At 40.7% G+C, this 23,925-nt stretch overlaps 2 protein-coding genes across 5 annotated transcripts; both read left to right on the top strand.

Annotated features, from left to right (window-relative positions):
• Positions 1 to 931: 931 nt before the first annotated feature.
• On the top strand, positions 932 to 11,709 carry LOC110155196 (carnitine O-palmitoyltransferase 2, mitochondrial-like). Its single transcript, XM_020919254.2, has 5 exons — positions 932 to 1,098; positions 3,937 to 4,017; positions 4,087 to 4,193; positions 8,936 to 10,240; positions 11,265 to 11,709. Exons 1-5 carry the CDS (start codon positions 932 to 934, stop codon positions 11,591 to 11,593), a joined length of 1,989 nt encoding a protein of 662 aa, XP_020774913.2. The 3' UTR covers positions 11,594 to 11,709.
• A 1,665-nt stretch (positions 11,710 to 13,374) lies between these two features.
• LOC110155188 (cytochrome b-245 chaperone 1 homolog) lies at positions 13,375 to 23,918 on the top strand. Of its 4 annotated transcripts, none has more exons than XM_020919246.2 (6): positions 13,375 to 13,523; positions 13,783 to 13,870; positions 15,282 to 15,323; positions 15,411 to 15,581; positions 17,483 to 17,627; positions 22,070 to 23,918. In XM_020919246.2, exons 2-6 carry the CDS (start codon positions 13,783 to 13,785, stop codon positions 22,203 to 22,205), a joined length of 582 nt encoding a protein of 193 aa, XP_020774905.1. In that variant the 5' UTR covers positions 13,375 to 13,523; the 3' UTR covers positions 22,206 to 23,918. The 4 variants fall into 4 exon arrangements, with proteins under 4 accessions (XP_020774905.1, XP_055006402.1, XP_055006401.1 ...); XM_055150427.1 differs by having other exon boundaries at positions 13,395 to 13,523; positions 13,771 to 13,870; XM_055150426.1 differs by having other exon boundaries at positions 13,397 to 13,592.
• Positions 23,919 to 23,925: the final 7 nt, after the last annotated feature.

A 23,925-nucleotide genomic window follows, 5' to 3' on the forward strand; every position in this document is an offset into this window, starting at 1 on the left:
AAAGGTTTTGGTCATTTCAAAATCCATGTTGGTGACCCTGATTTTAAGTGTCAGGGGTCTGATGGTGACAGGCAGTCTGATAAGATGGTGTAAGCCAATGAGACAGCTGGACCGATGTGGACACGAATGACTCTTGCGTCTAAAGGAGACAGAAGATGACAGTGGAGCCTCTGTGCACCTGAGATGTGTGTGGGACAAGTCTGGAACTATATCGCTCAAAAAAAAAAAAAAAAAAAAAAGAAGCATTCTTATTGCGCATGTGGGAGATAGTCAAGTAACAGGTCATAATACATAATACAGAGATAGATACCACTTAAGAAAAAGCAGTAATGTCTCCACCAACACCATCTCATAGTGCGATGATGCGAATGAGGGGCTCTTTTTCATTATGCTTATAAATACCAAACTTATATTGGATAGCAATATATAGTTGTTAATTTATAGATAAAATATATATATATATAAACTCATATTTGAAATACAATATTAATTGTTATGAACCTTGTATTTCTATGTAAAGAATATATACATAAACCCTGTTATAACATTGTTCATAGGTCCACTCCTTCTAGGCCCCATTAAAACATGCAATTTTGAAATGACCAGTTTTGTAACATAAAAGGTCAAAGTTTGGGGGTCTAGTGTGCTGTTTTCAATTCCGTGAATCTAAATCTGAGCTTTGCCGCTGTCAAATCATTATAACGGCATGCTTCTATTAGATGCACTACCCTAGTTGTGTGTAAAATTCTCTTCGCTGCCAGTAGATGGAAACACTGAAAGATGGACAGATGGAAAAACCAAGATCTGTGTTACTCAAGAACATGTTTTAAAGTCAATAACTATACAAATAATGGATAATATTTGTTCTTTAAATTGAGCATATACAGCAGAAGTGCTTAAGCTGGAATACTCTGCACTGTGACTGTAAAACATGGCTCAACTTTTCTCACTGAAAAGCATGAGCTGTATCAAGAAATGTGGATATTTGATGCATGCAAGAGCAATAAGTACCAATGGACAGAAATACAGCAGCCAACATTCGGACTATCTGCACAGGAGTATTGTGCCGACAATGCATTACCAGAAGAGTCTGCCCAGGTAACACCAGACAAAAAATACCTAGGGTGAAACATTTGGGCAATTTCTTAAAATACAATGTCATACAAATGTTTGTTAACATCAGTGTAAATCTCCACAGCAGCTTTGTTCTTAAAGAGTCACAAGTTTCCTTTAATTATTCAGTAAAAAATATTCAGTTTTCTGTTAAATCATTTTGTAAGAGTTCCTAGTTTACCTCATATCAGGAAAAAGGTCCAGGTGTGGTGGTAAAATGGGCCAGTGACTGACTCTGATGCTTCGTGAAATAACCATCAAAGAAATGTGGTTGTATTTCTAATAACACAGTGTCCAGACTCAGCCAAACCCAATTCCACTCATTTTATTGTGGAAGTCTTCTCTACAGCATCTCCAAAGCCACTGTTGACATGTTGTGTGGATTCTGCTCACTGACCAGCTGCATGTGGAATCATTTTTTCACATGAGAATACAGTTCATCTAGTACAGTATCTGTCACAAACATGTTTCAAATCAAGAGTTTTCCCTGTGCTCTCTTGCAAAATGAATTATGTTATGGATAAAATGAATGAAAAAGCAGTGGTCCACTTTACCTGAAACAACACGTTCAGGTAAAATGGGCCGGGTGTAAATTCAGGTTTAGAAAGTGATACATGTTTATTTTGTCAAAAAAATCCCATAAAAAAATCATGTTCTTCTTAATGACAACTATTTACAGTGTATCTATTTGTGCAGTGCTTATGTTGCACAATTCACACCAGAAAACGATAGGCCTATAAGCCTTATTTTATTTGGATTGAAGTCATACTTGGTCATTTGACATGTTTTGCTTCCATTGTCCAAACAAGTGACTGTCTGTCAAATGTGTCATCTCCAGACCGATCAAAACTGCTGAAAAAGTTCATGTGATGTAGTAGTGACAGTTATCAGTTGGTTTCCAGCAGGAGCGACCAGTATCTCTCCACCCTCTTCCAAGTAGCTCGCCAAGGGATTTCTGAATTACACGTGTTGTGCTGAATAAGTAAAACTGGATTAATGAAATACCTTTTACCATAGTACATGTAGCATTTTGATGCCAAACTTTGTGCACTAATAAACGGAGAAAGGTTTATGTTTTATAAGCATCTGACTGTTCCTCTAAGGCTGTGGCTCTTATATTTGCTCCATTTCTTGTGACTGCTAAAACGAGTAAATCTCTGGCATTTTCGTTTTGTAAAAGTAGCTCACTGGAGGAAAAAGGTTGGACACCCCTGGTTTACAGTGACTGTCTGTTATTAATCCAGGAGCTGTGCCCCTCCCACCCTGAGTGGCCCATTTTACCTGATGGCCCATTTCACCCTCTTTTTATTTATGCACCCCACGCATAATTTGATTTGTACACTGCAAATGACTGAACATCGCTCTCTTCTATGCAAAGTATTGCATTTCTTGTAATAGACAAGGGCCACGTCTCATTTCTCTTTCCTCGCTTCCTTCTCCTCGATTTCTCTCCTTGATCCTTTATTATTCAGCTGTCAATCAAATGTACCATATTAAGTGGTGTCCCAAAACTCAGAGGAGGCAAGGGAAACCACAGAGGAAACCTGAGCGAGGGTTCAAGAGGCAGACATGGATTCAAATAATTGTGTAGTTCTGACAATACAAACTCGTCACTGTGAGACAAGTACAGGGACAGCAGCAGAGTCTGGCATGTTGCACAATCCTTCATTTCACATTAAAACTATAACATCAAAAATATGTTAAAGCACATTTATCTGAAAATAAAGAAGCAAGGAAAGAAAAATGAGATGCCCCCAAGGTGTTTGGTTTGAACTTTTGGATGAATGTAACGCTCGGTCAAAGTGAACTGCAGCTGTTTAACCACTAGAGGGGGTCAGTTCCACACTTATGGGTCAAACTGTCCATGAAGGGCTCCTATTAGGCTCTGTTCTGATCTGTATTGTAATGTTTGGTTTCCTCATCACAAACATACCTGGACTTGTGTTTTGTTTCAGTTACACATGTTTAACACACAATCTGTGTTTCCCCTTGTGAGGTCATGTGGTAATACAGGAAGTGCTCCACTGTTTTTAAACTGCACTTTCAGACCTGGAACTGCCAGTCTCTACAGAGGTAAAGGTAAAAGGAAGCCAAAAACTATGACCACATGACATCACAAGGTGGAAGAGAACATTTTGAGCTTTGGAGATGTAGACAGACTAAATAATGCATGACTACTCACATGTGCGAATGAAACAAAACACAACTCTGGGTATGTATTTGATGAGGTTGCAACATTATAACATGATTTAAAGCTCACAAGAATCAATTTTGTGTAATATAAAACCTTTAAATTCACATGCCATCACTTTCTACCGTTTGAGTGTGTCAAATTTACAGATAGATGAGGTAAGTACTACAGTGTTTCTGTTTGTTTAGTATAGTGTTACACTAGGTCTAAGCTGAGCCTAAATCAGGTATGAAACAGGACAACACACTTGTTATACTGCTTCTAAACAAGGACTAATCCATTTCAGTTTAAGGACAGAAATGTGGCTTTAAAGTGACTCTGAATGAAACACATCTCAGAACTGCAGAAAAATCGATGTAACCTCTGAATGGGCTTGTGCAGACTACTACTCACGTACATACTTGACCACCAACTTTATTTCTATGAGCTCTATAAAAAAGCAAAAGGAAAAATTCAAATCTGTCAACTGGACAAAGGTTTTCAAGTGAAGACAAAGATGCCACTCTTCACTCTAAAACCAGGAGGTGTAACTGAAGGATTACACAGCCCTTTATAATCCTTATCATCACATGATGCATTATAACTCCTAAAATTGCAGCAACAGTCAGATGAACTGTCTTTGTTGTTCCTAGGTTGCCAATACCCAAACTAGAGGACACTATTAGAAGATATTTAGCTGCTCAGAGACCTCTTCTGGATGACGACCAGTTCAGGTACGTTTGAAAAGCACTGAGTCAAAGAATAATAAAACAAGCACTTTTGACAGACATTTGTTCTTGCAGAAACACAGAGAAAATTGCAGAAGATTTCAAGAATGGAGTGGGAAAGCAACTGCACAAAGAACTGGTCGCTCAGGACAAAAATAATAAACACACGAGCTACACGGCAGGTATAATTGCCTTTCTATGATAAAAAAATAAAAAATAAATAAATAAATAAATAAATTAATTAATTAAAATTAAAAAATAGAAACTAAAAACTTTAGCTGCATGACTGTGTTGTACTGTAAATTAATGTACAATATGTGTTTCCCACTTAGACATTCTTGGATAGGAAAACTACTAGTAACATGTTATGAAATAACAAAATGTTAAACTTTTACACAGATGGAGAAGTGGGTTATGGTGTTTAAGGCACTAATAAAACCATTTGAAAGTCTTTGAAAACATAATCGTCCATACAGATTTACCTCAGACAGGGTCAGTTTGGACCTTTTTGTTGGACTTGGAGGTGTGCCGTCACCACAAGGCACAGAAGAGCACATTTGGTTGGTGGTGTCCTGTCAACAGGATTGAACTGAGCGTCTGCATATGTGGGACATGAATGACAGCTCACCGCACCATTGGCCTGACAAATGCTTGCACTGACTGTTTGACTGAACTTAATCAGTTATAACACAATAAGTTTATCAATGTGGGTGTGAGAAAAATCCTTTTGATTAAAACAACTTCACTATCATTTCTTTTTAAGGATCATGTGCCTAATTTTGTCTATGAAAACCAAGGCATAGTATTACATTTGTTAAAGTAAAGTAGGTAAGTAAGGAAGACTCATTTGAAAATAATACACTCACCTCTTGGCTCCTCACTACTGAGTTTTTGCTATCCACTTTTTCAATTGTACATTTTTACTTACCTGATTCTCTGCTCTCCAGTGATCCCCGCTGTGTCCAGCCTTATACCCACCTGGTCCTGCTCTCCTCCAGTCTGCATCCAGCCTTTTGTAAAATAAACTCTCCTTTTCATTTTTGTATTTGGTCTGCTGTCCATTTTTTTTGGGTCCCTCCATTGTTGTGCCATAACAGAACAATCTGGCCAAATGGACCCATCAGACCAGGACCAAGACCCAGTTCTTCAGGCTCTGGCCACACAGGGGGTCAGAGTGGGTCACCATGAGCAGATTTTGAAGCAAGTGAAGACTCTGTGAGTTATCTGTTAATGTTACTCAACTTACCACTCAAATGAATCAGCTTGCTGCTCAGATCTCAACTGTGCTACAATCACCACCTGCTGGTCAACCTCAAGCAACTGCTCCTCCTCCAGTTCAACCTCCAGTCCAGCCTCCCACCTCTGCTGCTACTGTGAACCCCACATTCCTACTCCAGAGAGCTACTCTGGTCATCTTGGGTCCTGTGGCCATTTCCTCCTCCAGTTCTCCCTGGTGTTCCCGACACCTACTGCACAGAAGCCTCGCATTGCTTTTCTACTTACTGTATTTTACGGGCTATTAGGTGCTCTGGATTATAAGACGCACTGTTATTAAATGGTCTGTTTTCTAGCTTTTTTCACAAATAAACCGCACTGGACTTTTTAAACACAACAGTTCGATGGGTCAGTGGGACTTTGTTTGGCGCGTTCACGGTGACTCTGGGCTTTGTTCACTTGTAGCCCGTTGGGAGAGTGCTGTCTGGGACCGCTGGATCGGTTGCAATGACTCAGTTGTTCAGTTCAGTAGTTGCTCAGTGTGGCACATTGGACTCGCTTTTTCGATTCGTTCCTTCGTTCCGTTCCTCGTCGGCGTGGAGTGATGAGTGTGGCTGCAGGTGTGTTTCGCTGCACGGTCGCTGTCTACTTATCTTCTGAGCTAGGCGTCTACTCTCACTCAGCCAAGGCTCATCATCTGTTCCTCAATATGCCATAGAGTTTCGTATTCTAGCTGCTGAGAGTGGTTAGGACGACACTGCTTTACAAGGTGTTTTTACGAGGGGGTTGAGTGATAAAGTTAAGAATGAAATGGCCGCACATGTGATGAGACTAGTACACTTGAGGAACTTATTTCCCTGGCCACTCGTCTAGACAAAAGACTTAGAGAAAGACAAAGAGAGAAAGCACGACAGTCCTCACCTCCTACACTCACCCTGCCTCAGTTTACTTCCTCTTTCTCCAATGCTCCAACTTACAGTCCCCCTGTGCATTCCAGTCCACCTGAGTCCTCTACTGGAGAGGAGCCTATGCAGCTGGGTCGGGCTCGATTAACACCTGCTGAACGCCAGCGCCACCAGAGGTCTGGACTGTGCATTTACTGCGAATAAGCTGGTCACTACATCAACTCCTGCCCCCAGCGACCAAAAGAGATGGTTTACCAGTAAATGGAGAGATTCTAGTGAGCCAAAGTACTCCTCTCCCGGCTTCCACTCCACAAAGACTGCAGCTCCAATCCACTCTTTGCTGGTCATGTAAATCTACTTTAACCTTGTTTCTCAAGCTAATATCCCTTTGGATCCCACTAAACCCCCCGGGGACGTTAATGCTTTGAACGGAGAGAGGTGGGCCAGGATCACACACCAAACTGTTAAGCTAACACTAGTTTTGTCTGGAAACCACAGGGAAGTTCTGCAGTTTTTAGTGATTTCTTCTCCTCATGCCCTTATAGTTTTGGGACTTCCCTGGTTAAAGTTACACAATCCTCATATTGACCGGGCTGAGAACAACATTGCCAGCTGGAATATGTTCTGTCACTTTAACTGTCTCCGCTCAGCCATAACCCCCAGCAAACTAGTCTCTCCCTCTCCTCCCAGTCTTCCAGATCTGTCTGTCGTACCCTCTGAATATCACAATCTGGATGAAGTGTTAGTCACACAGAAAGCACTTTCTCTACCTCCACACCGTCCCTATGACAGCGCAATTTATCTGCTCCCTGGTGCCCCCTTTCCATCTAGTTGCTCATATAAACTTTCTGGTCCAGAGAGGGAGGCTATGGAGGCTTATATAAAGGATTCTTCAGCTGCGCGGCTGATACGTCCCTCTTTGTCACCTGTAGGAGCAGGGTTTTTCTTCGTGGGGAAAAAGGACAAGACCTTGAGGCCCTGTATAGACTATAGAAGGTTAAATGACATAACTGTTAAAAATGAGTACCCTCTTCCACTCATTGATTCAGCCTTTGAATCCCTACATCAAGCCACCATTTTTACTAAATTGGACTTAAGAAATGCCCATCACCTTGTTCGCATTTGAAAAGGTGATGAGTGGAACACCGTATTCAGTACCAGACTTGGACATTTTGTGTACCTGGTGATGCCATTTGGTCTAACTAACGCAGCAGCAGTTTTCCAAGCTCTCGTTAATGATGCCGGGATATTTTGAATAAATTTGTTTTCGTCTATTTGGATGACATTCTCATTTTTTCCAAGAATTTTAAGGAACAAGTCCAGCATGTCAGGCTCGTTCTGCAACAACTCCTAGAGAACAGGCTCTTTGTGAAAGCGAAGAAGTGACTTTCATGCAGCATCTGTTAACTTTCTGGGCTTTGTTATTCAACAGGGACAAATCAAGGCTGATTCTGAAAAAGTAAAAGCTGTGGCAGAGTGGCCGAAACAGGAAACGAGGAAACAACTGCAGCGTTTCTGGGGTTTGCTAACTTTGACAGGAGATTTATCAAGGACTACAGCAGAAAGGCAGCCCCACTGACTCGCCTCACCTCCACCTCACTCCTTTTAAATGGTCTAGTGAGGCGGAAGGTGCCTTCACAACTCTGAAAACTCTGTTCACCTCAGCTCCTGTCTTAACTCACCCTGCTGTCCATTTTTGGGTCACTCCATTGTTGTGCTATTAACACATTTGAGCAAATGGAGAGGGAATAAGCCCCTCTTTTCTTGTTTTATTAATGAGTTCAAATGTTACTCTAGCTCTCTGATCTCAGTCAAAAATAGGAAAACTAGAACAACCTCCACCATGTTTTGAAAGAATGCACCAGATGCTTTTGTAATATATGTATATGGTATTTTCATGTAATTGTCTAGGCCCCATTAGTGTTTTATAGTGTTTGTGTTCAATTAACAATGATTTTTAAAAAAGCAGAGCCACTTCTTTACATCTCATTGCTTGGCTTCACCACTTCGGCAGGGCTTTTTCTTTGCCTGCCCTGCCTCTTTGGCAAAGTCTTATGGCTTTTTCTGACAGGTTCACTGGGATCCTGTGAGGGCACTCGGCCAACGCAAGCGCAGTCCCTGGGGAAGCTCATGTTATAGCTCATAAAATCAAACATTAAATTCAACAAGGAAAATGGCATTACAATGACCAGACCTTGCAGCAGAATAAAATCATCTGTGGACTCCATCAATACATTCTCTCTTTTCCAAAACAGCACACTTTTTCCAGAGCACACACATTTTATTCTGGCTCATACCTGATCTGTGTGTCACTCACTCTCACTTCTACACATTCTCCATCTGGCGCTCGCTGAGTGTATAGAAAATGGAGGGACTTGCAGCAGACTGCCTCGAGCTGATTGAGCTCGATCCACCTGCGCCGCCATGTTTGTTTTGCTCGGTGTAGACCTGGAGCTTGGAGTTGTCATCATGTTGTCTGAAACTCCTCCCCCTGCCACAGAAGCCCTGTGATTGGGCCGAGCACTGCACCGGTCAATTTTAAATCGTACAGTGAGAGCATCTCAAGATGGATTCTCGGGAGTTTGTGAACTCACAAATATCCTGAGAATCCATCTTTTTGCACAAGGTGACACACATGTAAAAGAAACACAAACATTAAACAGAAATCACAATATGCACCCAAAATGTATTATGGAATTTGTCACCAAATCCAGTCACTGTTAATTTGCAACAAGATACAGCCTACATTTATTTGCACTGCTTATTTGTATTACTAACTTTTTTTGTATTTCTTTTTTTTCCAGCACTTACTTTTGACGAATACCTCTGTGAACGGGACTCTGTCGTCATCAACTCTAACCCCTTCGTGTGCTTCAGTCCCGACCCCAAACCAGAATACAACGACCAGCTCATCCGTGCCACCAACATTGTGTGTTCCATCGTTCGTTATGTGAAAACACTGAGAGCAGGAGTACTAGAACCTGAAGTCTTCCACATGAACCCTGCTAAAAGTGACACAGACCAATTCAAAAAGTTCATCCGTTGGGTTCCCTCCTCGCTGTCCTGCTATGCAGCCTACCTGGTCAACGCATATCCTTTGGACATGTCCCAGTATTTACAGCTTTTCAATTCTACCAGATTGCCAAAACAAGGAAGAGACGAGCTGTTTATGGATGAGAAGGGAAGGCATCTTTTAGTGATGCGAAAAGGCAATTTGTACACGTTTGATATTGTCGATCGCGGTGGAAATTTGGTGAATCCGGCAGAGATTCACTCTCATTTGAAGTACATTTTGTCAGATGAAACCCCAGCAGCTTCCAGTCCGATTGGTGTCTTAACAAGTGAGAATAGAGACGTGTGGGCAGGTTTAAGGGAGAAGCTAATCGCCAGTGGCAACGGAGGACTTTTACAGACCGTGGACAGTGCATTGTTTTGCCTCTGTCTTGATGACCAAGTTATGAAGGACAATATTCACATGTGTCACACCATGCTTCATGGAGATGGGTGCAATTGCTGGTTTGACAAGTCCTTCAATATCATCATAACCAAAGACGGAAATGCAGGGATCAATTTTGAGCATTCAGGAAGAGATGGAGAGACAATAGTCACACTCATGACTAAAATCTTCAAAGATACAATGGAAAAACCCATTGTGAACCCTGGCTCTGCTCCTGCCGCTGTAGACTCGGCCTCCACTGTCCAAAGACTGCAGTTCAACTTAGATGGTGAATTGAAAAGCGATATTCAAAAAGCCAAGGAGAATTTTGATGCAGCAGTATCGAAATTGACCCTAAGTGATTTGATGTTTAAAAAGGGAGGTAAAGAGCAGTTGAAAAAGAGCAAGTTGAGTTCAGATTCTATCGCTCAATTGGCATTCCATATGGGGTTTTTGAGGCAGTATGGACAAACCGTAGTCAGCCTGGAGCCTTGTAGAACATCAGTCTTTAAACATGGGCGTCTAGAGATGATGAAAACGGGCAGCATTCACACCAAGCACTGCGCTCACGCTTTTGTCCATGAACCAGGGAAGCACAGTGTAGCGGAGCTGAGGGCCATGCTGAACGAGTGCTCCAAATACCACAAGCAGCTCATCAAAGAAGCAGCTATGGGTCAGTATTCCAAATGTTTGCTTGTTAGCAGATAAACCAAGTTTTTTAAATTTATTGTGGGCGCAACGTACAGAAAGATATTGATTTTACTGTACTCTTGGCAAGATAAATGCACTTGCAGTGGTTACGGAATAACTTATGACAGAAGCTACTAGCAAGGTGACCTTTTTTTTTGTCCACTGAGGCACATTGTTACTAAGACTCATGGGAAAACAAGTCATGATGCATTTTCAAGAGTGACGATAAGCAAAGTATCTATTAGAAAACCACTGTCTGGGGTAGTGTCATGCTCTTGTTCCCTGTGTCTTGGTGCAATATCACAGTGGCAGAAAGGAGTACAGTGATGGGGCTAAAAGTTAAAACTAAAACATGTTCCTTACTCAAAAATGAGGTACTGTAAGAGTAAGAAACAAAAGGTTCAGTGCACCTCCAGATTATACATGAGAAGCTAGTTTCCATTTATAGTCCCTGATAGATCTCTAAGAAAACTGTTTTTGTAGGTGAATCAAGAGTTTTTCATACATGCAGATTAATAGCATGCAGCAGAGTATGTGCAGTCTGCATTGCATGATTTTTTTAAAAAGTCAACCACAAGAGGTTGGTAAATGGTTTACAATGTACCAGGCTCAACATCGCATTACATCTAGAAAAACAAACATTACATTACATGTCTAATTCAAAAAACAGCACCAACAACAACAGCTAGGTTGTTATTCAGGCGCCAGTTGTTTTGACAGCAAGTTTTGACAGTGTTTTTAAGTTTGAGAAATATATTACTCATGAACACTAACCAGTAATATTCACCATGATCTGTAATACAAATTAAACCTTATTAATTATTAAAAGCCTTTTTAATAGAATTCTTGAAGCCCCGTCCTAGTTTTATATTATACTAATCCACTGATTCACCCGTTTTGATTATTAGTAGTGCATGTGTTATCAGCCTGCTAGTAAAATAGTACCTTGTTGTTATAATCTAATCATCAAAACGATACCCTAACCTTGTATTTTCTTCTTCCACCAGGCCAAGGTTTTTACTACCATCTCACTGCCATGCTGTACTTGGCCAAGTCAAAGGGGCAGCCTCTGCACAGCCTGTACACAGACCCAGCCTACATCTCCTTCAACCACAACACCCTTTGGACCAGCCATCTCAACAGTCCTGTTATAAGCTCTGGGGGGTTTGCTCCCGATGTCCCGGATGGATTTGGGGTGTACTACAGGTTTGGTGATGACTGGATCCAATTTAACACATCCTCATACTCAACTCGAAATGTGCATGAGTTTCAGCAATGTGTCTACAAGTCATTCGAGGACATTTTTACAGTTCTGGAAGGAAAGCCACTGAGTTAACTACTCCACAAGAGTTAGAATACTGTATAAAGTGGTCATTAAAATGAAACTATTTCAAGTGAATGGAAACTGAACATGCAGATGCACATTTTCACTTCAGAAGATTGTTTCTGTTCTGAAATAATTTCTTTGTGCATTTAGACTAGAGCGGTAAATTAATGGTTCAAAAAGTTCCTTACCCAAATTTCTGCATCTTTAAGTATTTAAAGCAGTGCCGTCTCATGTAAAATCATAATTACTTGTCAGCCTCACTGGTTTGTGTGAATAAAAAGACAGTTCTTTACAAGCAGATATGGTTTCCAGCATTTTATTTAAAATAAAAAATTATTCCACCAAAGGCAAATGTACAAATCAGATCTGAGAATGGGAAAATGGATAAAGGGTATAAAATGAGCTTGGCTTGTTTTTTTAAAGTGAAGTCCGATGAGAGAGAAAAGACCTTGCAGCAGAAAAAAATCATCTGCTTTCTCCATCAATACATTCTCTCTTTTCCAAAGTAACACACCCTTTCCACAGCACACACATGGTAAATGGTCACATTTTTCTATAGCGCTTTTCCACCTTCAAGGTGGTCAAACGCTTTACAACAAGGAACCACTCACCCATTCACACACACATTCACACACCAGTGTACACAGACACTGTGGGCAAGGTGAGCTAAGTGTCTTGCCCAAGGACACAACGGCAGCATTCATCTGTGGGAGCAGGAATCACACCAGCCAACCTGTGGGTCAGTGGATCTGACCACTCAACCTGTGATGTTTAAGTCGAGAGCTGGAATTGAACCACCAACCTTCAGATCATTGAGCTGCACATTCTCCATCTGGAACGGAGCTCGCTGAAAGAGTTTAGTTAAAAGGAGAGACTTGCAGCAGAATATCTCGAGCTGACTGAGTGAACCACCCCAAAGAACCACCCAGCAGGTTCTTTTGACATATGACGTATCCAACTTGCTCCAGGTAAAAACAAAACCAGTGTCACGCTGGAGAGGGAAGATATGGATAAACGAATGTAGCTGTATTTGCAATACAATTTGGCACATTAAGGGCGTTATAAGCCACCGTCACCGTCCCAGAAAAGGAGACATGAGATCCTGAGTGACAGAGACAAAGAGCAGTCAGCTGAAAGTTAAATGTCGACTGCGGTCAGATGTGAGCAGAGGCAAATAGTGGAGAATACCCTGGAGAAACACTGCCACGCTCGCTCTAGTGGCCCAAGACGGGACTGTAGGAATACAGTACAGTGGAGAGATGAGGGTGGTGATGCGCTCCAGGGTGTATCTTTGCAACAGGTACGAAGTTAATGAAGCAGTAACAAAATTGTTCAGCCGTCTCCTCCTCTGCAGAGGAACATACTGTAACTTTAATCTGTTTCCCACTAGCAATCCCCTGATTCTGTTATAATTTATTGTATTTAATTTCCTGCATCTTCTTTTGCTATGTAAAATGTATTTTGTTTCATGTATTACACATACAGTAGGGCGAGTACCAAGAGGAAGCGCTACACGGCGAAAGGCTGCGGTGGAACAATCTTCTCATTTATATTCTTCATTTTAGTATACATTAATAAACAGTAAACGTACGTCAGCTTTGAAATGATGTATATTTCACTTTAACAATTTATTCTGTCAACATACCACCGAACTATTAGAGAACATAAATGATATAGACACAAATAAACCAATATTTAGGATGATTTTAGGATAGAAATTAGACATAAATTGTTCTTTTATTTTGAAGGCGGCGTGAGTGGTGAATCCAGCCAATCAGCGCACACCGAACGCGGAAGGAAGCGGCGCCCATAGTTCAATGTTGCCAAATCGTGCAGAAAAACAGAAGTGCTTCCTTATCACTTACTCCACGTTTTTTCGTTTATCGTTGCGTCCGTTTTCTACATTCTCTTGGAAAAAAAATACTGGGATAAAGTAAAAGTAAGTTAAGAAAATCTATCGGTTATTTTTTCTGAAGCATGCTGTTGTTTACATCCTGTCTTTCACATGGTAAGGTACTCTAGCATCCTCATTTGGTGCTTTTTTAAGTCCTGATTTAGTCCCCAGTTCAGATCGTGTTTCTTATACTTAAAATTAATTATGTATTCATTTTAAAGACATTTCTGAGTAAAATAAACTGTCTGTAGGTCTAAATGTTTAAATAATGTTTTAGTTTTGTTCTTAATTGGCCTTTATCCAGATGGGCTATATGACAGTGGAGGAACATAGCCCCACCCTGCTGCATCTCAAGAGGGCCCCTGGGATACGCTCGTGGTCTCTTCTGGTTGGTAAGTGCACTATAGCCTATATACAGTCCACTGATTACATAATAACATTAATAACATTGGATAACATAACCATAATTTATCATAAAATGGAGAAAGTAGACTAGAGTAATTAAGGCTACAAAACAAGAAATGAATATATACTAGTGTTGTCGCGGTACAACTGAATTTCAAAATCAATTTTGTTATTAAGAAATAGACTCAATACTTAATACCAATTCCATAATAATAATAAAACACAATTTTTACTTCACTAGAATGGGATTTTCAGCATTTAATCATAATACTTACTTTAATCTTACCATATGTCCTTATATTTGTGTCCCTCAGTGGTCCAGGTAGTGCTCCATGGGAGTATTATAATTATTCTAAGTGACAATGGAAGAAGTTTACATGCATTAAACTACCACACCCTTACACACACATGCACACGCACATGCACACGCTCACACTCACACACACATACAAATACAAAAACATACTGAGCCACAACCATTAGAGCGTAGAACTTAAAGACATTATTGGTTACAGTTTTATGCTTTTTTTTAGTTCAATACATACAAGTCTGTGTGGTCTGTCTTGTGAATGTGACTTTTTTTTAGAATCAATACCTGCTCAAGTGAGAGAATCTAGTTTTGATACTAGTTTTCAATCAATTTTCTGATTTTCCATACTTGTATATATACAGTAACATTGTATAATAAAACTGTAGTGTTTTAGGCATGCTTACTATATATATGTAACAAAAATATCTGTACAAGACTGCAAAAGATAAGATTAAAAATCAAAGAAACTTGCAACATAATTTATCGTCTTTGGGACTGTTGGAGCCATGCGCCTTGTGTGTGCGTCAACAGTAGAGGGTGCTGTGGAGTAGGCTACATTAGGGAGGACCCCTCCTGTGTTCCACAGGTGTTGCAGTACGGTGAAGCACACAGTTTGTTGCACACCATGCTTGGTGTCTTTGTATGATTTTAAACTTTTTGAAATATTGATGAACTTTTAACTAATTATGTATAATTAAAAATATATATATTTTATTAAGATTCTTGCCTCCCTTGGATTTGTCTACTTAAGACGCCAGAGACAAGATTAGTGCACCTCTTACTTTCTCTGGATCTGCATGTCTCAGCAGTCTAAATGGGATCTAACCGCAACAGGGACAATCATTGTATTTTGGATAATCAGTAAAAGAAGTGGTCCCAATACTTCAGCTTAAACTACTGCGGCTTTAACTTAGCTTTTTAACACATTCTTGTAATTGTGTAAATGTATACTGATGTTTGATCTGTGTTGCTGTACTGAAAAAGAAATTATTCATCTTAATGGGACTTTGCTGTTTAAATAAAAGTTAAATAATAAAGTACATTTGTAAGTGTCATTGCAGTCAACCAAAATATATTCTTCTTTTCAGGCATATCATCTATTGGGTTAGCTGCGGCCTACTACAGTTCAGGTACGCCAGCTTTATTTGCATAATCGTTCAGTTATTTGCATGTAGAGTTATTCCGGACCTTTTCTGGATTTTCCTTATGCCTGACAGACAGTATCCTGTGGAGGCTGTTCTACATCAGCGGCTGTCTGTTTGTGGCGATGCAGAACATGGAGGAGTGGGAGGAGGCTGTGTTTGATAAGACCAAGAACCTGATCGAGCTCAAGACGTTCAGCTTGTATGCATATGTCCTCACACTGTGGAAGAAGGGACAAGAGAAAGGTAATCTGTAGTTTAACCCTTTATTGACCTGCAATAGAAGCAGCCTAAGAATTATATTTTTGCACGCTGTAGTGGCATTTTTAGGACTGTTAACTTATGTATAAAATCCTGGCTTGCACCTGAAATTCCATCAGTATTAAATATTATTATATATTATATCATTATTATATTAAATTAACTAAAATAAAGAAAAGCATGTCATATTTATAGCATATTTTTCACAAATGCTGAATTCTCTAGCCCTCAAAATTGTAAATGACAAAAAGTTTCAGATAAAAGTTATTTAAAGTTTCTATTTTTGAGAAACAGATGTTTTTTGTTTTTTTTTATTTATTCAAAAAAAGGGCCATCACCTTATCTCTATTGGGATTTAGTCATTTACAGGTGTTTTTACTGCTGAAAATATCTTGAAAATAATACATTCTTATTGTGAGAGAAGTTGCGTCTCCACTGATCTTGGCCTTGTAGAACCACCTGGTGGTCTCCATAGATATGGCTAAGTTAAATGCCATACTGTGCAACATTCAAGGCAAAGCAATAACATTTCCATGGAAATGTTATTCTGTAACAGTGCACTGATGTAACGGGTTGCAGACAGTTGTTAGGATAAATAAGTAGGCTTAGCTATTTTGTATAATTGCTTCTATAGTTCATTATTGTAGCGAGGTCATTTGAAGATCAGGGCTCTGATCACAGCTGTGAGACTCATAGATGTATGTCAAGACAAATGCAGGATATTCCAATCTATCGGGATGATGTAATGACTTGTTAGCCAGATAACACCCCGGATGGAGTCTGATTGGACTGTGCAACGTGCCAAGAGGCCTGGCTAGCCAACGAAGAGGCGCTAAGTCTAAACCACAGTAGCCTCCACTATAGTTTGTGTATAAAAGTCATTGTATAGGCGTAAACATTGATTCTCTGCATGGGAATGTCGACACAGACTCCTTGTACAAGTATGGCTTTGTAATAGTGGAATAAGTAAATTATCTGGACTTTATTTCTGTTTCAAGTGTATTTTTTGTCTAAGCAAAAACTAACACACTCAAGAGGAAAAGGCTGTTTTCCTCAACATTCTTCACCAAAAAGTTACAAAATGTGCCTTTAAATACAGGGTGTCCCAAAAAATGTTACATAATTTCAGAACAAGAATTTTGTCAATTCTTGTTGAAAAAAACTAAAATTTTCAGAGAATGTGTAGCAACAGGTCAAGATTTTATATATAATGATCTGACGCCAAACCGTCATTTAAGGAATCTGAGTTTCCAAACTTTTTCTTGTTATGGACTTCTTGGGGCTCCGCAAGAGTTTTTCACGAACTTGCTCGACCTTCTCTTCTGATGTTGATGATGGTACCTGATCCTTTAGCCCTGCATAAGCAGCCCTCCTCTTTGCATTTTTGGTACCAAATCCAAATTTCTTTGCTAGTTGGTGAAGTTTTTCAAAATTTTGCATTGAAGGCTGCACAGTCTTGAATGACTGTGTGTGGCAGATTCTAAAATGACAAATGACTTCTTTTTGGGAGTGAACAGCATAGCTGAACCTGAAAACAGAAAAAAAATAAAACATTCAATATAAATCTTGATCTGTTTCTATACATTCTGTGAAAATTTGAGGTTATTTCAACAAGAATTGCCAAAATTATTGGCCTGTGAAATGATGTCAGATTTTTTGGGACACCGTGTATATATGATTAAGGTGTTTTAATGTGTTTTTGGTTAATATCTCTGTAATTACTGGACCTATCAACATGAAACTAAAACATACCTGCAGTTGTGACATTTTCTTTGTCAACAAATTTTTTTATTTTAGATTTTCAGATGGAGAGCAAAAGGATGAATAACTAACATTTTTCTGCCTCCTCATCTCTCCACCTTCATCTCCTCCGCCTCCTTTTCCAGTGGTGTTGGACATGGCGCATTTGCGAGACGTCTGCGTCCAAGAGGAAAAGGTGCGCTACTTGGGCAAAGGCTACCTGCTAATGCTACGGCTAGCTACAGGCTTTTCCTACCCCCTCACCCAGAGCGCCATGCTTGGAGGACGCAGGTACAGCAACGCATCTGCACTACTCATTATGTAGCAGCTCAATTCACAGGGAAATAATTCAGTTTAGAATGAGCTGACAAAACAGAGCAAACATTCAGGTGAGTGGTCCCTTGATGTAAAGTGCTTTGAGGGCCTTGAAGCTGGAAAAGCCACCATATGTATCAAAGAATAGACTAATAGAGCTCCGGGAGATGACATCATGCACTAGGTGTCGCCATTTTGGCAGTAATCGGCAGATCGGCTGACTCGCGCTGTACGACTCCAGCGCAATAACAGAGTATTCTCCAGACGCAGCCGCTATTCATTTCCGAATTATTTTGCCACCAATAGCCAATACAGAGAATGTAACACACGTAGATCAGAGCAAGAACCAATGTGCGACCGTGTGGCTCCAGAGTGAGTCAGAATTGGTGGTGTGTACCTCTGTTCGGGACCTGCATGCACAGAGAGGTCCCGGTGTTCCCAGTGTTGACGTAGCAACCAGCATTTTTTATTTTAGACTTTTAATTAACCAAATAATTTTATGGCAATAGGCAAGAGTCTATTCAATTGATTCAGCTTCAAAAATGTCCTGCTTTTAACCTAGTATGAAAAATACAGTCGAACTAGAGTCCTGACCCAGCGGGAGCAGCTCCGGTTCAGGCCGTGCTCAGAGGAGCTGGAGCGGGGACTGGTGTCAGGAGCCTCGGCCTGAGAAGAACTTTCCCCAGGAAGAACCAAGAGCACGGATGCTCAGAACAACATATAACCAACCAAACTGGACTCACGCTTCTGTCCGGATGCTGCACCACCTTGGAACCACCTCGGTTCTTGAGTGCGGAAGACCGGAGCAGCCCGTCCGGACCTGTAGTCCACAGCGCATTCTTGCTTTCCCCACATGGAACCACTCAGACCCAGACCATCAAGCACTGGTTTTACTCGTCCCCGTCTGGAACCAGCACATGGAGAACGAAGCCTCCGGACCATCTGACCAACACGCTGCTGAGTTCTCCTCTTTAGTGCCGTTGCTGCTGCTGTTTATTTGTTAGTTTATTAATTTATTTGTACAGCACAATTCGTACATCAAGTAATTCAAAGTGCTTTACAGAATAAGAAATACATTAAAATCACAAAACAAACAAATCAAAACATGAATAATCATCATAAAATTAAAAAGAGAGAGAGACATTAAATGAGGGAGAAGAGTGCAGAATGAAAAATGAAAACCTTTCCGTCATACGCAGCTAAACAAAACTGTTTTGAGCCTGGATTTAAACAGAGTCAAAGTAGAGTCTGTCTCGACTTTGACATGTTTGGGGCGATCATTCCAGGTTTTAGCTGCATGAATCTGAAACGCTGACTCCCCCATGTTTAGCCCTGACTGGGGGCACCAGCAGGAGGAGTTTAGAGTATGAAGTTTAAAAACATGGCGGAGCACATCACACTACATCACAAGGCAGAGTGTTTTCAGTTTGAAAGAAGATCTTGATCTAAATATGCAGGGTTTGTGTTAAACATGTGTGAATGAAACAAAACAGAACTCCAGGTCTGTTTGTGATGAGGAAACAAAATAAGGCCAAGTAGCGCAAAATGGGGCCTTTAATGTGTGTTCACACCAGTGTCAAAAAACGCCCTAATAAGGGGTGTTCACACCAGAGCGTCAAAGCGTCCAGTTTATATGTAAAGTCTATGTGGACGCGCATCTAGGGCATCCGGCGTTTTAGCGGCACGTCTTTGGGCGTCAGCGTGGCGTGAATCTGACATCGACATCGTCAGCGTTAGAAGTTGAAAATGCTGAACTTTTCATGTCAGACGCGCTGCGTCAACCAATCAGGGACTAGATCTGCGTCTTTGACACCGTGGACGAATGGGAGAAAAATACTTGACGCCCGTCCGTTGCCCTGGAAACAAGTGCCCGGTCCTGGTCTTTTCCCGAAACGATGTCAGACCAGACTGAGAGAGACTTTAGTGTTTTTATTACATAAAATCATCAGCAGAGGAGATCAGGTCGACGACTGGGGCGTGTATATATTTATACTCCACTAATGACACTGGATCAGTCCTGGTTTAGTCCCGATCTAGTCCTGGTCTAGTGCTGGTTTACTCTTGGTCTAGTCCTTGTTTAGTCCTGGTTTAATCTCTGTCTACTCCTGGTCTAGTCCTTGTTTAGTCCTGGTCTAGTCCCGGTCTAGTCCGGGTTTTGTCTCAGTCTACTCCCAGTCTAGTCCTTGTTTAGTCCCGGTCTAGTCTTTGTTTAGTCCCAGTCTAGTCCTGGTTTAGTCCTGGTCCGGGTCTGGTGTAGTCCTCGCAATCCGCTCGGTGATTGTGGCGTATATATTTATGCTCCACTAATGTTTGTGGCTCTCGCTCTGGCTCTCGGGTCTTTCTCTTTCTTCCTGATAATAACGTCGCTATGTCTCTGAATACTTGTCCCTGATTGGTTGACGCGGCGCGTCTGATGCGAAAAATTCAGCATTTTCAACTTCTGACACTGAAGCCTTGGCTCCGTGTCTAGAGCGTCGACGCCAAAACTCTCAAGACGCGCCGTATCAATGCCAGATTTGCACCGCGCTAACGCCCGAAGATGCGCCACAAAAACGCCGGATGCCCCAGACGCACGACCACATAGACTTTACATAGAAAGTGGACGCTTTGATGCTCTGGTGTGAACACCCTTTTTAAACAGCTTCATGCTGAGTCCACTACTGGTAGCGTTTTTATGTAAGGCTCTTACTTACACATTATTACATTTTCACACTTTTGAAATCTATTAGTGTAGAGTATACCCCACTGGCTTCTTGTTATCACTTACTCACACATTTGCTTGCACCACATAAAAGTCAATACTGTTACTGTCTCTGTCCATCATCTGTTGTACTGATGTGGTTGTCCCTGTGTAATGGACAGGTAACCACTTCCTGTGCGTCTAATGACATGAGCGCATTTGGACACATAATGGAAGTAGACCAAAGTACATTACATTTGACAAATGTAGCTCATGGTCAGTGAGTGGGGTGATATATAGTGTACAACATTAGGCTACTACAAAATCAACTTGCTTTAAATGTGCTGGAAAATGCTCAGAATAACCACATTGAAGGCCCTGTACACAATTTTTGAACATGTATTTTAGCAAAATGTGTCTTGCCCCAGTACAGATATAATGTATAAACAGCTCTTGGGGTCAAAATAAGTCTGCTGTGTCCTGTCTTGTCTGCTGTGTCCTGCATCTAATTATGACACATTTTATTGCCAGTTAAAGGTCCTGTATTACACAAAATTGACTGTTGTGATCCTTAAGCTGAGTTGTAAGGGCTGTAGAGCTGTGCAAAAATATTGATATATCGTATCGTTTAATGTGATAATATAGTATCGACATCATGGACTGCTGTATTGCTTTATCGTTAAGAATATTTTTTGGTATATTTTACTAAATTATTTTGTTACAGCTACAGTTTATACTTTAATGAGCACCTTAATAATGTTCCGGGGCAACCATTTTGTTAGGAGCAGTGGAGCGCAGATATTTTAACTTTTCTACTTAGTATTTTAAAACTAATAATAAAACACTGCTAAGTTAAAGAAGATATATTTTTGAATTTAGATTTAATTGAATGTTTGTTGCACTTGTTTTTGATAGCGAACTTTTTAAATATTGAATGCAAATTGTTGAACGTACCTGCACTTCAAGATGAGCTCACCCAGTTAAAGGAGGTGGCCTATAAAGGAGCCAGCCTCACCTTTGTCTGAGGAAGGTGCTGTGTGTGGGCGCAGCTTTTGCCATACCTGTTTTTAACTTTGTAATTTTGTAAATTTTTTTTCCATTTTTTTTTGTCTTGGTCACGGAATAAATGCACTTGGGATCTGCACTACAAATCAGCTCAACTCGACTCTGTTCCTCTTATACCGCTAAGATTGCTATCCAGGTTATGACACATGCTTGAGTAAAATGGTATCATTAGTCTGTCTAAAAGCTCTGAAGCTCAAAATACTCTGTTCCACCTTATGATGTCATGTAGTGGTAGATTTCACCTTTTGTTTAGTTGTGATTGGAAATTCCAAGGCTGAAATTATCCAAATGATTCTTGTGAAGGTGTAATATGTAGGACAACATTATGACATAGGTCAGAAAACGGCATATATGAACCCTTGAACAGGAAGTGTGTGGTGGCATGCAAGTTGCTGTTCACTTTACCATGGCAAAACGTGTGCTGCCTCTGAGAGCTGTGAAAAACGCTCCAACTCAAAGCAGTGAGTTGAATGATTAGGATATTTAGAATGCATAAGGGAAGTGAGGAATAACTTTAGACCTCTGCAAACGGTTTAAAATGAACAAGGTCTGTTTTTCACGTTTGCAAGATAGGAAAAGTCAGGTACAGCGCCTTTTAAAATGTAGTTATTATGAATTTGATCCAGTTTTGTGATCATTTTTGTAACTTTACCATGGTTGTGTCTTGTGCCAGTGACGTGGAGGCAGTAGCAGCTTTACTGAAGAAGTTCATGGGCCTGGACGAGCTGCACAAGCGATCGCAACAAGAAGAGGAGGATTACGGAGCTGACGAGGAAGAGGAGAGCAGCGAATCAGAGCATGAACTTTGACCCCCGTCTGATGCCAATTTTGAACTTTCTGTTTAGGGCAACTAGGGACGCCAGTTTATCAAAAGGGTTATGAGGGGCGTATCAAATGAATCTTACTTAAAGAATCTTACTGCTAACCATAAGGAGGGTTCGAATAGGGCTTGGGAGAGATCACTAGATTACTCAAACATGCATAGATGACACCAAAAATGTCATGTTTTTGATGAAGGAACAAAGTTATAACATGGTAGAAATCTCCAAAAACCAATGCACAATACCCCCTCTTTAACATATAACATAACAATTCTACTAGTATGCTTTTGTATCTATGTTGCACCCCATTTCTGTACAAATTGTGCCATCTGCTTGTCTCCCTAAAATGTCCCACTGTATGGCATTAAACCTATCTGTCTCCATGGGGACAAGCAGGTGACCCCTCCAAGGGAAGTTAAGGGTAACATCTGTGAAGGCTTGACTCCACACACAGTAGAAAGGCTTGTTTTTCCAAGGCATTTTAGAGCAATCTCACGCTCCATTCTCTGTATCAGACCGTTGTGATGGAGAGGGTCATGGTCATGAGCTCTGGGTAATGGCCAAAAGGATGAGGTCTTAGATAGAAGCGGCCGAAATGAGTTTCCTCCGCAGGGTGGCTGGGCGCTCCCTTAGAGATAGGGTGAGGAGCTGAGTCACATGGGAGGAGCTCAGAGTAGAGCCACTGCTTCTCCCTGTGGAGAGGAGCTGAGGTGGCTTGGGCAGCTGCTCCAGACGCCTCCTGCGCTGCCCTCGGCATGTCCCACCGGAAGAAAGCCACAGGGAAGACCCAGGACACGCTGGAGGGACTATGTCTCTGGGCTGGAATGGGAAAGCCTTGGGTTCCTCCCGGAGGAGCTGGAGGAAGTGTCCGGGATGAAGGAAGACTGGGTGTCCCTGCTTAGGCTACCGCCCCTGCGACCCGGCCCCGGATAAGTGGAAGAAAATGGATGGATGGAGTTTAGAACAATAAAAATGTAACCTGTAATTGAATACATAAATAATGCGTAATACGTAAATAAGTTTAATGCTATACTGTGGGACATTCATGGTAAAGCAGTAACATCTCCATGGAGACAAGCAGGTTATGACCTTCTATAAGAACAGTAATATGGTGCAACCTTTTTGTCAGATCCTGTTACAAGTGTCTTTGGCTCTGGAGCAGAGTCGATACTCTATACTGATTCCAAAACCACAATAATATAAAAAACTCTCCTTATTTACACAATAGAATGTACTGTACTATAATACTCTATATAAATGATGAAACATTAGATGCAATACTGACATCCCTGTGTGCTACTTATTTGTGTTGTTACATTGAAATATATCGGTTATATCTGGGAACATTGTGTGAATCAAACCTATACTACCATTTTACAAACTTTGCAAAATAGCGGTGCCTTCCTACTGACCTATAATACGTGTTTATATCATTCAAAGCTGTAATGATAATAATAATCACCGTTTGAACATTTCCTAAACAGTTGAACGCAAACTATAATTAAGCGCCAAGGATTTGGGGCCAAACATGAAATACCTCAAATTGTTGTTTTCGTTGTATTCTAAAACCAAAGATTGAGATTTTAGGAGAAAATGTGGGAATCATGATTTATTGTTTGTGTGTCCATAAAAAGGTTTTTAATTATGCTTGGATGATATATTTTTCCTCACAGAAAAAGAAGTAAATATTTTAAATTCGTGGTCCAGT

This window comes from Boleophthalmus pectinirostris, unplaced genomic scaffold (assembly GCF_026225935.1).
Source record: "Boleophthalmus pectinirostris isolate CB_2022bp ecotype Guang Dong unplaced genomic scaffold, ASM2622593v1 HiC_scaffold_14, whole genome shotgun sequence".
Lineage (NCBI taxonomy): Eukaryota > Metazoa > Chordata > Actinopteri > Gobiiformes > Gobiidae > Boleophthalmus > Boleophthalmus pectinirostris.

Excerpts from the sequence above, each read along its gene's own strand:
- LOC110155196 (XM_020919254.2), top strand. The coding sequence starts at position 932 with ATGGCTCAACTTTTCTCACTGAAAAGCATGAGCTGTATCAAGAAATGT. Across the intron at positions 4,018-4,086 it reads CTGGATGACGACCAGTTCAG|AAACACAGAGAAAATTGCAG; the intron begins GTACGTTTGAAA and ends TTGTTCTTGCAG. Across the intron at positions 4,194-8,935 it reads ACACACGAGCTACACGGCAG|CACTTACTTTTGACGAATAC; the intron begins GTATAATTGCCT and ends TTTTTTTTCCAG.
- LOC110155188 (XM_055150426.1), top strand. Across the intron at positions 15,582-17,482 it reads GAAGAAGGGACAAGAGAAAG|TGGTGTTGGACATGGCGCAT; the intron begins GTAATCTGTAGT and ends CTCCTTTTCCAG. Across the intron at positions 17,628-22,069 it reads GCCATGCTTGGAGGACGCAG|TGACGTGGAGGCAGTAGCAG; the intron begins GTACAGCAACGC and ends GTCTTGTGCCAG.